Genomic DNA, 13,609 nt, shown 5'->3' with positions numbered 1-13,609 from the left:
AAAGTGTCCACCCCTGCAAATAATTCAGTACAGTGTTCCAAACTGGAAAAACCAGCGGGCATTCCCAGAGTACATGTATCAGAGTACCTTTGGCTTGTTGGCATTTCCAACACAAGTCATCTCTACCAATCCCCATTCTATACAGCCTTGAAGGAGTATAATAGTATCTGTTAAGAATTTTGTATTGAATAAATTTCCCCCTGGCTTCCCTAATGTATAATCCATTGTTCGACAATATAGAATCCCATGTACCTTCATCCATTGTACGCCCTGGTTTGAAGGTTTTTTTTGTTTTGTTTTGGGTTTTGTTTTTTTGTTTTTTGTTTTTAAAAGATTGATTTCCTTTTCCTGAGTGAGTTTCAATATCGTGTTTCTGCTTTTCTCATAGATCCAGCAGCCACCATTTGTGACGCTTGCCAGCAGCTCTAGTTTTTCTGCATCCACTGGTATCCAGACTCAGGCCAGATTGCCTCTTAATGGGTAAGAAATGGTAGAAGCCATCTTACTATGACTTTTGTTTTTATATATATTGCATTGAAAGACCAACTAAATGATATCTGTTCTATTTAAAAAGATGTTTACCAAAATATTAAAGTGATTTTCTTCATTTGTTCTCGTGACTGTCTATAGTTTAATCTAATTAATGTTCATTGGTTCAGTTTGTCAGCAGCAGAAACAACCTCAAGACCAAGAAAACCATGTAACTGTACCAAGTCACAGTGCCTCAAACTGTAAGTGTAACTGTCACTGATAATGTTTATCCATTGGATAAATCTGTCCAGGTGTAGCTCAATAATTAATACATGTTTGTATACAAACTATATGTTTGTAATTTCAGCTGAATATTTTGTAAAGTCATCTGTGACATTATATTTTAGCTTTTTGTCTCTGAGTCAGAAAGAAGAAACCAAGTTCCTGTTTACGCTCCATAAATATTGATGCATATTTTTAATATTGTAAATATTTTTTGCTCATCTGGCAGAGGGACAAGTCTCTTTCTTAAAAAACATTAAGACAAAAGTTCAGTGGACTTGAGCTTAATTTGATTTGTTGGTCAAAGTAGGGCTAGGTTTTTATTAATGAACCTGTAGAAGGATTATCAGTTGCCTGCAGCTGCCTTTGTCTCCAGATTGCTCAGGTTCTCTAACCTGGTATGCTTTCAGTATTTGTGACAGTTGGCTTTCTGCGTTGGCTCTCTCTTGTCTGCTTCCAGCTGCTGTGTAGGTCTCCTGAGGCTCACAAGCCCACTGCCACTTGCGGCTAGCTGTGTCCTTACCTGCACCCACAGCCGTCTTACAGTGGAGGCCAAAGGCTGGCAGGGAATCACGTGTGCCCTTGCAAAATGAGATTTATGGTCATAAACACCCCATGGTGTTTTTAACCCTCATTGTATTTAAAGTTCAATAAAATCTCAGTTCAGTGACTTTATTATGTTTACTTTAAGGAATAATCATTGTTAATAATATAGATAACAGTAATCAGTATTATTATGTTTGCACTAATCTAGCAGCTTGCAGTCATATTAATCTCATACACAAATGCCTGGGTAAAACTCTAAATTCATGACCTTTATTTCCAGGAGTTCAAAGAACAACTTTGCTATGAAATCGCCATGGTAAATGATAAATGGACTGGTATTTATGGTTTTTATAAGTGCTTTATACAACATGCCTAATTCACCCTTTCACACAAGCACTTCTTTCTACACCTAAGTGCTCTCTGATGTGTTTCTTATTAACACTTGGAGCATAACTTGGGGTTCAGTATCTTGCCTAAGGATACTTTGGCATGCAGACTGGAGCAGCAAGAGATTTAACAAACAAACTTCCAATTAGCTGACCTGCTTAGCTGGTAATGGCTAGTTTAAAAAAATCCTAATACAGTATTATTTTGCGGTGGAAACCATTTTTCCTTTTTAATCAGAGTTTAGGAAGCACTGAGAGACTTAATGTTGCTGAATCAAATTACAGTTGACATGGTTTTATTAAATGGTGGGTTTTTTTGTTTGCCTTCCTATAGCTACTGTGACTGTTTTGCAAATGGAGAGTTCTGCAATAACTGTAACTGCAATAACTGCTTCAATAACCTGGAACATGAAACTGAACGTCTCAAAGCTATAAAGGTGAGGCAGAAGTCCACTTTCTGAATTCTGTTTTTGGGCTGAACTGCATCCTGTTTGACTCATAAATTGCTGCACAAACATGTTTTCACAGACTTGTCTGGACCGAAACCCAGAGGCCTTTAAACCTAAAATTGGTAAAGGCAAGGAGGGAGAGTCGGACCGTCGACACAGCAAGGGCTGCAACTGCAAACGCTCAGGCTGCCTGAAGAACTACTGCGAGTGCTACGAGGTAAGCTCTCCAGTTTTCTTTTTTTTACAGATGGCGTCACCTCCATTCATTCTTCTCTTATTGGCATTTATTTTCTTCATTTTTGTTTCTCTTCACAGGCGAAGATCATGTGTTCGTCCATTTGTAAATGCATCGGCTGCAAAAACTTTGAGGAGAGCCCGGAGAGGAAGACGCTAATGCATTTGGCAGATGCAGCAGAAGTGAGAGTTCAGCAGCAAACGGCAGCCAAGACCAAACTATCCTCACAGATCTCAGATTTGCTCATGCGGACGACGCCTGTGATTTCAAGTGGAAGTGGCAGGTACCTGAAACACAGTTCACACATTTTTCAACATAAAATCAAATCTGCAAAGAGCTTCTTTTACAGTAAGCATATGATATGTACTTTTGTAGAATCTTTAGCTTTAGCTAAAGTGTTGCACAAGTAAGGGCTGCAGGAGATTGACTGACAGATTGATACAGGATCTGCAGTGATGCGGACACAGTACCACAAGAATTAGAAATGATCTTCCAGTGAAGGGTGGCTGGACACTCCTTTAGAGAGAGGGTGAGGAGCTCAGTCATTTGGGAGGGACTGGAGTTGCATCTTTTGATGGCTTATGAAGGCCTTTATGTCACCCTGCAAGAGGTGTCCAGGAAGAGGGAGATTGGGTGAATCTGGATCCTGATACTCAGGAGAGATGAGTGAATAAAGCACTTATCTTTCATTTTATTTCAACAATAATGGCTACATCCCAGATACCTGGGCACCCTGGGCACCAAACCAATACCAGTGTTAAATTAATAAGCTGTATAGAAGAAGACACTCAGAATCTCTGTCATCTGCAATGCAACATCAAATTTGACCTAAACTACCTCAACTTTAAAACTTTAAGTAGAGACGTACGCGCTTTCAGAAACGGTGCAAAATGTGTGTGTTTCCTGTACAAGCTGCAGGAGTGTCAGCACATCTATATGAAGCTATGGAGGGGGTCATTAAAACTCACTTGTGTCTGATTGACATGGAGTCTCCACGATCCATCTGCTTACTACTGCTGAGACCAGATAATGATGGCTTTGTTGTCAATACTCAGACTTTTATTTTGCTTTTCCCCCAGGCTCCCGTATACGTTTGTAACAAAGGAAGTGCTTGAAGCAACATGCGAGTGTCTGCTGGAGCAGGCCAAAAAAGCAGAACAGACTCACCAGCCTCAAGTTGAGGCAGAGAGGATGATTCTGGAGGAGTTTGGACACTGCCTCATGAGGATAATCAGCTCGGCAGGGAAAGCCAAATCAGACTGTGCCTCCATCAACTGCTAGGCCGAGGCCTGTAAAGGCTCTCCACCCTCTAACCCTCCTACCAGCTGTGGAGGCTAAGAGCATGGATTACTTTTTGCACTCTGTCCTAGACCCCAGGGTTTCTGGCCTGCAGGGAAACAGGTTGTCTCCTTTATCAGAAGGCAGAACATTGAACTGAAGGCAGGCAGATCCCACCCCCACCCCCCTGCCTTAGCCAAGCTGAGGCCAGCTGGAATAATAAAAAACATGGAGCAGTTGTTTGCACTGTTCACCTATGCTAACAGAAGGAGAAATGGACTGACTTTGAAGACGTTACCATACTTGTCCACCTGAGTGTGATGCACACAAATGACTGAACAGGAATACAAATGTTCTTTCACTTGATTTTCTTTTTTTTTCTCCCCCCCCAAATTTCCCTTCCAAACCTCTATCAAATGTTTCCTTCACATTTGCTCTTCCATTTCACTCTGGGTTTTTTTAGGTTTGTTTTGAGGTTTAAAAAAATGCCTGTAATTTTATGTAATCCGTATATTTGTGCTTTCAGTAGACAAAAAAAGAATATGTATCTTTTGATATTTATTTTCACAGGTATTTGTAATCATTGTCAGCGCTAATATTGTGTGGCTTCAAATGCTACAACATGTTAATTATTAACCAAGGCTAGGCTAAATTGTTTTAATGAGAAATAAGTAGATGCAATCTTTGGTTTTATCCTAAATTCAAATGTAAGATGAATGCATACACACACACACACACACACACACACAGAGTACAGAATAGTTGTAACTTGGTTACACTGACAGAGGTTCACATTTTTCCTGGTGCTGTTTTGTTTTCTTAGTTACATGCTTACTGTACATTAAAGACCAATTACACCCACGTGACTTGTTTAGTGTTCTTTCAGATATCTGGACACGATAGCCTGAGTGTTAGTGTTTTCCAGCCCTGTCCACACCTGTGTACCTTTAGACCCTCTGTCTCAGTTTTAGTCTGGCCTAAGCTATAAAGCTGAGACTTGTGAACAAGGGCTGGAAGAGCTGCTTGTTGTGCTTCTAAGTAAACAAATGTGGGCAAAGCTTCTTTTTATGTTTGTTTGGTTTTTTTTCTATTTAGGTTATAAACTTCAAACAGAAAAGTTATTCACGGAGTTCCACGGGAACACTGTCCCAGTACTGTCAATGAAGCTAGATGACACAAATCAATTAAAATACAGGACACTGAGAAACAAGTGTTGTAAAACCCATTTAAAAAGCATTCAGCTGATCCAAAACGCTATATCAAGTATGCTAACAGGAAAAGAGATCATATTTCTCTTATATTGTTTTCTCTTTCTTGTTCTGCCTTTGAGCACCATTACAGACCTGCTAGTTCTATTATTTTTCATTAGTTCTCTCATGTACACACTCATATACAGACATGATATATCTGTCAGCATACATTCAAGTAATCACTTCAGTCTGCTGAAGAAGGCTCATTAACCAAAGCATGCTACAGCATCTGCCAAACATGCTGGAGGTGGAAGCATTGCTATGGCAACTCTGTATACCTGCCATTGGAACTAAGTCACTGGTGTATATTGATTATGTGACTGCAGATAGAAGAATTCCTCACTCTCTGCTCAGACTCAGCCAAAACTGACCGGATGGAGTTTCACAGTGTAAATGGATAATTTCTTTGCAAAGAAATGGGCTGTCCTTCAAAGGATAGGTCAGTCGTCTGATCATACAGGTTACTGAAGAAAAGGGGAAGGCAGAGAGACGTTACTGTGTGCTGTGTTTTTTAAGAAAAAGAAAAGAAGAAATGTCAATTACTTCTAGACTTCAGGCAGTTGTTGACTGCAAAAGATCTTCATGCAACTAAAGAGTCCTTAAATTTGAAATGATGTCAATTTGTCCAATAACCTTTGAACATATAAAAATAGGCAACTTTGCATAGAAATATTTGTAATTCCTAAAAAGTTAGCAGAAAATTGTTTTACAAGTCACTGAATTAAAGCTAAAAGTCTTATTATTAGGTAGACATGGTACATGCAGGTGCGATTACTGAGATAAAACAGTGCAACGTGTCGGATGTGTGAGGCAGAAAGAAAGAAGGTTGAGTAGATTTTAACTGGGTCTATTACAAATATAAAGCAACGGGGGTTATCAAGTTGTATCTCTTTATGTTGATTTTCTGTACCACTTGGTGGCGACAGTCATTGGTGGTGGCAATCCACCACTTCGTTGTTTGACCGTCGAAGAAGAAGAACAGCAAGAAGAAGACACGCAAAGAAGAAAAAGAAGCCGAAGGAGAACCATGAGTGTTGGTGTTGGCGGTCAGTATCATGGCTGGGAAAATAAGGCTCTCAGAGAAAATTAGTTTCTGAAATGCGAATTGTTATATGTACCTTAAATTGCATTATCTACACCATTCCTCTAGGTTAAATGTGTAGACGGTTTGGGGAGTTAGCTCACTTCTGAACGTGATTTGAAACGAGGTGTGGCATTGAACGTTAGCCCAACTAACCCCTCTGCACGTGTGGAGAGAGACTAGGTTGCAAACTTTGCTGGTTTGGTGAAAAAGTAAAATGTTGATCAAGAGTCGCCGCCAGCAAATTAAGCCAACATTTTCTGAAATCGGAGTAAACGCTTAAAAAAAATCGGCGCACATCCCATAATTGTAATTCAAATTTATTTATTTTTTGCAAAATACAACTGTACGATAATCGTATTTTGCAGGCAACTTATGTTCTGATTCGTGTGCTGGTTTATATAGAAACTAATTGATTTTGTTTTCACAGGTTAGCTGCAGAAAAGAAGTTCCCTTGAAGTGAGCCACGTGTGGATGTGACTTGCATGTATGTATGTCTTCATGCCCAACAACATATTGTGAAATAAATATCCTTCCCAATGATTATACCAATCACTACCCATCTGACCCATTCATATGTCTGGGGAAGATTATACACACGCTTTCAAATGAGGGTGTTATCTTATATTTTCTTAACTAAAGTGCACCTCTACTGTTAAATTTAACAGTTTATTTTATCACTCCGATTGTTTTTACAGGGTTCAACTGCTGAAATGTTTCCCCGAGTTCAGGTGATGTATTGATATAGATGCATAATGACCTGACTGCTTTGCCTTCATGTTACTTTAAATTTGTTGTCAAATAAAATCAACTTGTCAAGAAAGTTTTGTTTTGTGACATTCATTGGCTGTTGCTACTTTTTTAGTACATATATTAAAACAATGCAGAAAAATACATTGCCTCTGATTCTCTTTACTGTTAGCATTGATAGAGTCAGACGGCTAATGTTGTAGATAAACTATAGTTACTCTAGTTCTATAGTTATGATTTTGTCCTACTGCTTTATCGCTATTTGGTGCTAATTTGTTTTTAAAAATTGGATTAATCCCTCCCCAAGATATTTGAACAGTTGTTAAGTAGGTAACTGAACAAGATTTAATGACAATTTGAGTCAAAACAGGCAAAAATATTTTATAAAATGTTATTTTTGGCCTGTGAGACTTCTTTTGTAGACTTGGCCTGTGAGACTTCTTTTGTAGACTCAGCAAATCTGGACCTTTTTCTTAATAGTCACTCTGTTAGTAACCAAGTTTCTAAAGATAGAATTTAAAATGTGTTTTTTTCTATTTTGTATGTTATGTGCAAAAAATTAAATTCCATGTAGTTTTTATGTTTAAAGCACCAAAAGATACACCTGTTATTTATTCCTATCGCTTAGGTGCCCTTTTTATGAGTGTCAAGTGGCTTAAACAAACAAAAAGGAATCACTCCTTTCAAAATGGTGCCGTACAAGAACTGAATGTGACTGAAAAAATAAAACCCTAAAAGAACAGCAAGAATGCCGAGAAAACTACAGCTCGAGTCACTGGGAGCAAAATATAAATGAATGAGGGGTGGCTAAAGATTTTTGCATATTACTGTAAATGAAATGCTGAAATACTTTAAATGATATAAAGACCGGTTCGTTACTATTCCTACTCCTTAATAAAGAAACACTTTAAAATGATAAATGCTCACATAAAATAGTTATTACTAATATTTTTAGCGTTTCTTATAAAAATCTTAACATTAGCATAAGTTAGCAAACAGGGAGAAGCTCCCCCGGAAGTCGTTCTTCTTCGTGGCAGGAGGAGGCTGTTGCTTAGTGCCACGTTGATGGAGACCAGTGGGGACGTGGAAATCTGTCTCGAGTCCGCAGCCGGGACCCGGTAGCCTCTTCTTCTGTTTCTACAGCTGTAAATCCCTGAGCAGAATCGAAAGGGGAACCTGTACGGGCGGAGACAGTTAGTGTTTGCCTACTGTTTTTTTAATGTGTGCGTTCATGTGAAAAGAAGAGAAGAAGAGAAGGTAAGCTGCTTTAGTGAAGTAATAAGATCTGTGTGCGGGTTTGTGTGAGTGTGTAACTGTTTCTTCTCTCATATGTCCCTGCAGGTAGCTAGCAGGCTTCTAAACACAATATCTCATTGCAGCCGCATTAGTCCAAGCTGAACCATGTCGTAGTAAACATGTACAAGAAGTGACAATAAATTTACGCGCATTTCTCGTATTATTCGAGGCTCATAAACGACACGGCTGTGTGGCTTTTAATTGGTCCACCAGCTGTTAGCTTGCTGCTAGCAAGGACTTTTATTTTGTAATTTTAACCAAACGACTGCAAAACTTCTCGGAGCTTCTTTTAAAGCTAAATGTAGCATTTCTGATGTCCTTTTCCGACACAGCCCCGAGCTACACAAAGCGTGTGATAATTAGTGCCAGTCAGAGCAGGCCTTTGTTACTCTGTAACTAGTGTATTTATTACAGCAGCAAGATGAATGGGAAAGCGTGTGTAAAACTGTAACTACTTGTTTATTAAGCGGTCCGCTCCCCTCGATGTAAAAGAGACAGATTCACACTTTTGAAAGTCGTTATTAATATGGTATTAAAATTCTTTGATATTGTTAGCACACCTAACGGAAAATAATCCATAGCAGTCCTGCAATAAATGCAACTCCATGAAGATGTTGTGTTGTGGTTGAACTGATAGAAAAGTCAACACATAAAAAGTTATCAATATTGATTTTTGTTTCCACAGCAGATTTCTGCTTATATATCCAGCCTGTCATAAGTGTCTAATGAACACTTAACAGTGTTTACAATGTGGTAAACGATGCTATAACTCAAATAAACAATTCAGTAAGATTCAGCTGGAACCTCTAAAGCTGGAACCTCTAAAGTGATCATACCTTGGGGAAACGCTAAGAAGAAACTGCACATGTTAACCTTTATAAAGCTACCATTAAAAAGCATTGTATTTAGCCACTTCATTTGAAACTGATTGTTTAAGCTCTTTTTTATTGTCATAAAAACTAAACTACATGAAAGGATTCAATATCTGGTTTTTCTGAACGCTAAAGTGAGAGAAAAGTGTCATAAATAAATTGTAATAATCACTGCACAGTCGTTCAAACTATGCCCTTATTTCTCAAGGATGAAACTTAAAGTGATCAACCGCACAGCCATCCAGAGCTGGAGTCCTGCACAGCACCACCCCATCTACCTGGCAACAGGTATGAGCATGCAGAGAGCATCAGTACAGGCGTGCATCTGCTGCCGTCTGTCACTTTGACATGAAATTACATCATTTATGTCAGTTACTTCAGCCATTTTCACAGCCTCTTTAAGTGGAAAATGACATGTTTAGTGTTGTATATTTAGGGCTGCAAGCATGTGGGACATTTAATCATGTGAAGACGATGCAGGCTTCAGAATTCTCTATGAAGTTGTCCTTATTATGAAAATAGCAGGAGGCCAGGGCAAATATTTGTAAAAGTGGGTGCTATCAGTGAACTTTTAACCCATATTCACTAAATAAGAATGAATGATAAATCAACTCCGCACCTCTGGAGACAGAGTTGTTATGGTGTGACTGTACAAACTGTAGTTGGTGTTAATGAATAGAGTATTTTATCTGTAATTTACACTTAATGTGATGCTACCACATTTTCTGTTGTCAGGACTGTAAGGCACATGAACTAATACAGTCTCTCACCTTCCATTTCCATAGTCTTTAAAATGCTCCGCAGCTCTCGTCAGGTTTTTTTTGAATGTACACCAACAGAAAATGTTCTGTCCCATTTCAGCTGGGTTTTCTTCTGTTTCAATTTTAGCCATCATACTGTTGTTTAATCCCTGTTTTACATATTTGACATGATATAGTAAATGTATTAGATAGTAATTGATCATATGAGCTATTCTTATTAGTAAAATACACTTTTAAAAGAATTTATTTAACTTATTTTTGCAGAAATAGCTGGAAGGTTTTTTTTCCTCAAATAATGAGCAGTACCATGCAGATATGTAATATCACAGTTTAAGAATGGATGGATACTAGAAAGGCAAAATTTGCCAAATAAATGATGCTGCACATCCCCAAGAATCAGTTGTATGAGGGATAAAATGCTCTGGACTGATGATATAAATAGAGCATTTATCTTAACAGCTTGTTTTGTTTCCTTGTTTGCATATTATTTTTCACACTTGATGATGTTTCAGATCATCAAACAGGTTTTAATATTAGATAAAGATAACTCAAGTAAATACAAAATGCAGTTTTTAAATGATACAAAAACATTATCCAAACCTACCTGGCCCTTATCAACTGGGTTATGCAGCAGGACAATTTTCTAAAACATACCACAAAGTCCACTTCTGAAAGTCTGATTCAGATGGCAAGGAATCGGCTTGTTTAGTGACCTTAAGTACACAGTGAGATTAGGAACGCCTCAATCGCTACAAATAAATCTGGTAAAAGCCAGCAGGTCTCTGGTAAACCACTTAGTATTAGTGTTACAGTTAGGCTGAATTTTATCTACATGCTGAACAAGCATAGTTTCTGTTACCTTTCACATCTAATTTCTTACATACATTTTGACTTTAGAATCCATTTGTTAGAATATTCCCCTACAGATGAAAATGAACGGTCGAAAAATAAACAAGAAAACAAAAAAATAAAAAACAAGTGAAAAGCTAACTTGCTTACCTAAGCATGGGTTCTCAGAAAGCTATGAGACACAGGAATGGAGATTTCCTCACTACTGCAAAAAACCTTTCTACATAGTATAAGAGTTTGAAAAAACAAGACAACTGCACTTAAAGTTTTGTGAAGATGTTTCATCTCTCATCCAACAGGCTTGTTCAGTTCTGTGCTTTGTGAGTTCATTATTAGGGAAGTAAAAAGAGGAAGAATGCTAAATGATCACAATAACAATCCCCTTCACAAATATTGAGTGATAGTGGATATATTCATCCAGTGGTGCAGCTATTGTTGAAGATTAGAAAGCAGTGACAAATATCCATAACAATTTTTAATAAAAAATGGGACTTAAAGGCTTTATTGTTTTTATTTTTATGTGATATTCTTCTAACTTCAATGTAGGACAAGAAAAAATGCAGATTTTTACAGCAAACCAAAAATTGTAAATTGTTTGGATTATGCGTTGGAAAAATGGCTTAATCTATAAACATAGATTTTCTGTTGCTTTATTAATTGTTGATGTTTGATACCTGTATTCCTGCAGGAACATCAGCTCAGCAGCTGGATGCCTCCTTCAGTACCAATGCCTCCTTGGAGTTTTTTGAGCTGGATTTGGCTGAGCCATCTCTGGATATGAAATCATGTGGCAGCCTTTCCTCCAGTCACAGGTAGAATAAAGAACTCTCCACAGTAATATTACTGATTTTCTATTTTCCGTCCTGCTGTTAATCAGGGCTTCTTCTTCTTCTTCTTCCTCCTCACAGATACCACAAGTTGGCGTGGGGTCCATATGGTATGGACTCCCAGGGTCATCCCTCTGGTGTTCTCATCGCAGGTGGGGAGAATGGCAATGTTATCCTGTACGACACTGCAAAGATAATGAGCGGAGAGAGCGACGCCATCATCGTTGAGAGCGACAAGCATACAGGGCCAGTGAGAGCTCTGGATGTCAACCCTTTCCAAGTATGGTGCTTTTCACCTTGTGCAAAGGATTTCAGCTTGAAGCTGGGTTTAAACCCAAGGCAGTGACTCATTTGGTGTTTTGTGTCCTTTTTTCCTGCAGACAAACCTTGTTGCATCAGGTGGAAATGAGTCTGAAATCTATATCTGGGACATGAATAACTTTGGCTCTCCAATGACACCAGGACCTAAAACACAAGTATGAAGAATTTTAGCCCTTTTAGTCTAGAACTTACTCAGCTTGACTCGGCTCAGCTGAACTTGGTTTTTAGGGTTTTTTGATAGGTGGTAGTATCTCTTACTAAGTGCTTTTTTAGCACCTATTCGGCCGGGGTCTGAAGCGATCTGAATCAGTCCGAAAGTGTAACGTCAACAGATTGCACGCCACTGATTGGCCAGTCAGGGGCATCACTCGATGAGTCATAAGAATGACTCCTTCACAACAATCAAAACTGCCATTTTTTAAAAACCTTCTAACAATGGAAATGGCTACACAAAAACCAACACCGTGGTGCTCAGTTGTTTTAGAAAACAACCAAAACTGAGTTGAGCCGAGTAGGTATTAGTGGAAAAGGGCCGTTACATAACAACAAAATAAATATCTACTAATGGCATTTTCCATTTTCACCCAGTTGCATTTTTAACCAATGACTAATGATCAAATATGACTAAAATGTTTTCCTTTTCAGAACTTTAACTCTTTAAATGTCAGTTTGTTTACAACATGCCATGGTTAATTTTCACTATACTAAATGTGAGGCTGAACATTTTGGGAGAATTACTACAGTTAGTGATAAATCCATAACTAGAATCAGCATTAATTTGGATGCTTTTTTGTTGTAAGGACTACACAGTACCTTTCCTCTGTCATTTATTCATTTCGTATACTTAAATGTACCATTTAGTGCTTTTTTGGTATTACTCTGCTATTATATCATCATCTTTCAAATATTTTAGTTGTCAGTTTTATGTTGGGCACAGTTTTTCTCAATTCATGTATCTAATTAACATTTGTATATGACACTAATGAATGAACAGTCCATATGAATGTTTTATGTTTTTCTCTTAAAGCCAATGGAAGACATCAGCTGTGTGGCTTGGAACAAACAGGTCCAACACATCTTGGCCTCAGCCAGCCCGGGGGGTCGAGCTTCAGTGTGGGACCTCCGCAAAAATGACCTCATTATCAAAGTTAGCGACCACAGCAACAGAGTACGTTGTCAGAGAAACCCTCAACATGCTGCATTTTCTCCCAGTCCTTTGGCTCTGTCTACTCAACTTAAACAGTCTAAGATCACTGTTGCGTGTTTCTTTCCAGATGCATTGTTCTGGGTTGGCTTGGAACCCAGAGGTGGCCACTCAGCTGGTCTTGGCTTCGGAGGACGACAGGATGCCCGTCATCCAGATGTGGGACTTACGATTTGCTACCTCTCCTCTCAAGATTCTAGAGCATCACTCAAGGTAAGCACTGATAAATCAGTCTAAATCTAATCTGTTTTATACTTTTTCTTACTGATAACAAGTCTCCCTAAAGACCAAAGCAGACTAAATGTATCTTTATAACAAGCTTTATCTGCGTATCCAGAGCCCGATATATCATATTCCTTTGATCCATAAGCTAATATAATTCTAAGATATAGCAAACACTTGAGCCCACTTACTCTTTCTTGCTGCTGGAATACTCAATGTAGTATCATTGTTAAACTGCTGCCGACTAGTCCATAAAATACAGTTTCCTCCTGTCTGAGCTATGTTTGCGAAAACCTGCAGTGCTCAGCTGTACCATTAGAACCATTAGACCTTTAAATAGTGTTGATAATGTGAAATAAAAGATTGTAACTGTGCTCTTTTTCATTTGACGGTTCATTTGACAGGGGTATCCTGGCCATTGCCTGGAGTTTAGCAGATCCTGAGCTGCTTCTGAGCTGTGGGAAGGATAGCAGGATTTTGTGCTGGAATCCAAACACAGCAGAGGTGAAAATTCTGTGTGTGTGTGTGT

The 13,609-nt window shown here is 38.5% G+C and overlaps 2 protein-coding genes and 1 long non-coding RNA gene across 4 annotated transcripts in view; all 3 read left to right on the top strand.

Annotated features, from left to right (window-relative positions):
* Positions 1 to 4,586, top strand: part of lin54 (lin-54 DREAM MuvB core complex component) — a 14,868-nt gene extending 10,282 nt beyond the window's left edge. For both annotated transcript variants that reach the window (XM_005720077.1, XM_005720078.2), the window contains exons 9-14: positions 389 to 480; positions 660 to 731; positions 2,020 to 2,122; positions 2,214 to 2,351; positions 2,450 to 2,652; positions 3,449 to 4,586. In XM_005720077.1, the coding sequence (XP_005720134.1) occupies positions 389 to 480; positions 660 to 731; positions 2,020 to 2,122; positions 2,214 to 2,351; positions 2,450 to 2,652; positions 3,449 to 3,650 (810 nt within the window). In that variant the 3' untranslated portion in view covers positions 3,651 to 4,586. The remainder of the gene's footprint in view (positions 1 to 388; positions 481 to 659; positions 732 to 2,019; positions 2,123 to 2,213; positions 2,352 to 2,449; positions 2,653 to 3,448) is intronic.
* Positions 4,587 to 5,886: 1,300 nt separating this feature from the next.
* On the top strand, positions 5,887 to 6,792 carry LOC106456150 (uncharacterized). Its single transcript, XR_001290313.1, has 3 exons — positions 5,887 to 5,943; positions 6,409 to 6,465; positions 6,677 to 6,792. It is a non-coding gene; the product is annotated as an uncharacterized LOC106456150 (long non-coding RNA).
* A 978-nt stretch (positions 6,793 to 7,770) lies between these two features.
* Positions 7,771 to 13,609, top strand: part of sec31a (SEC31 homolog A, COPII coat complex component) — a 23,990-nt gene continuing 18,151 nt past the window's right edge. Inside the window, 8 exon segments of the mRNA XM_013909955.1 lie at positions 7,771 to 7,985; positions 9,105 to 9,184; positions 11,195 to 11,318; positions 11,415 to 11,613; positions 11,714 to 11,809; positions 12,682 to 12,822; positions 12,929 to 13,071; positions 13,485 to 13,599. Coding sequence (XP_013765409.1) covers positions 9,106 to 9,184; positions 11,195 to 11,318; positions 11,415 to 11,613; positions 11,714 to 11,809; positions 12,682 to 12,822; positions 12,929 to 13,071; positions 13,485 to 13,599 — 897 coding nt within the window. The 5' untranslated portion in view covers positions 7,771 to 7,985; position 9,105.

The sequence above is a fragment of the Pundamilia nyererei genome, unplaced genomic scaffold (genome assembly GCF_000239375.1).
Source record: "Pundamilia nyererei isolate P.nyererei 1_Seehausen unplaced genomic scaffold, PunNye1.0 scaffold00002, whole genome shotgun sequence".
In the NCBI taxonomy this organism is placed as follows: domain Eukaryota; kingdom Metazoa; phylum Chordata; class Actinopteri; order Cichliformes; family Cichlidae; genus Pundamilia; species Pundamilia nyererei.
This window is presented reverse-complemented; position numbering and strand designations above follow the sequence as displayed.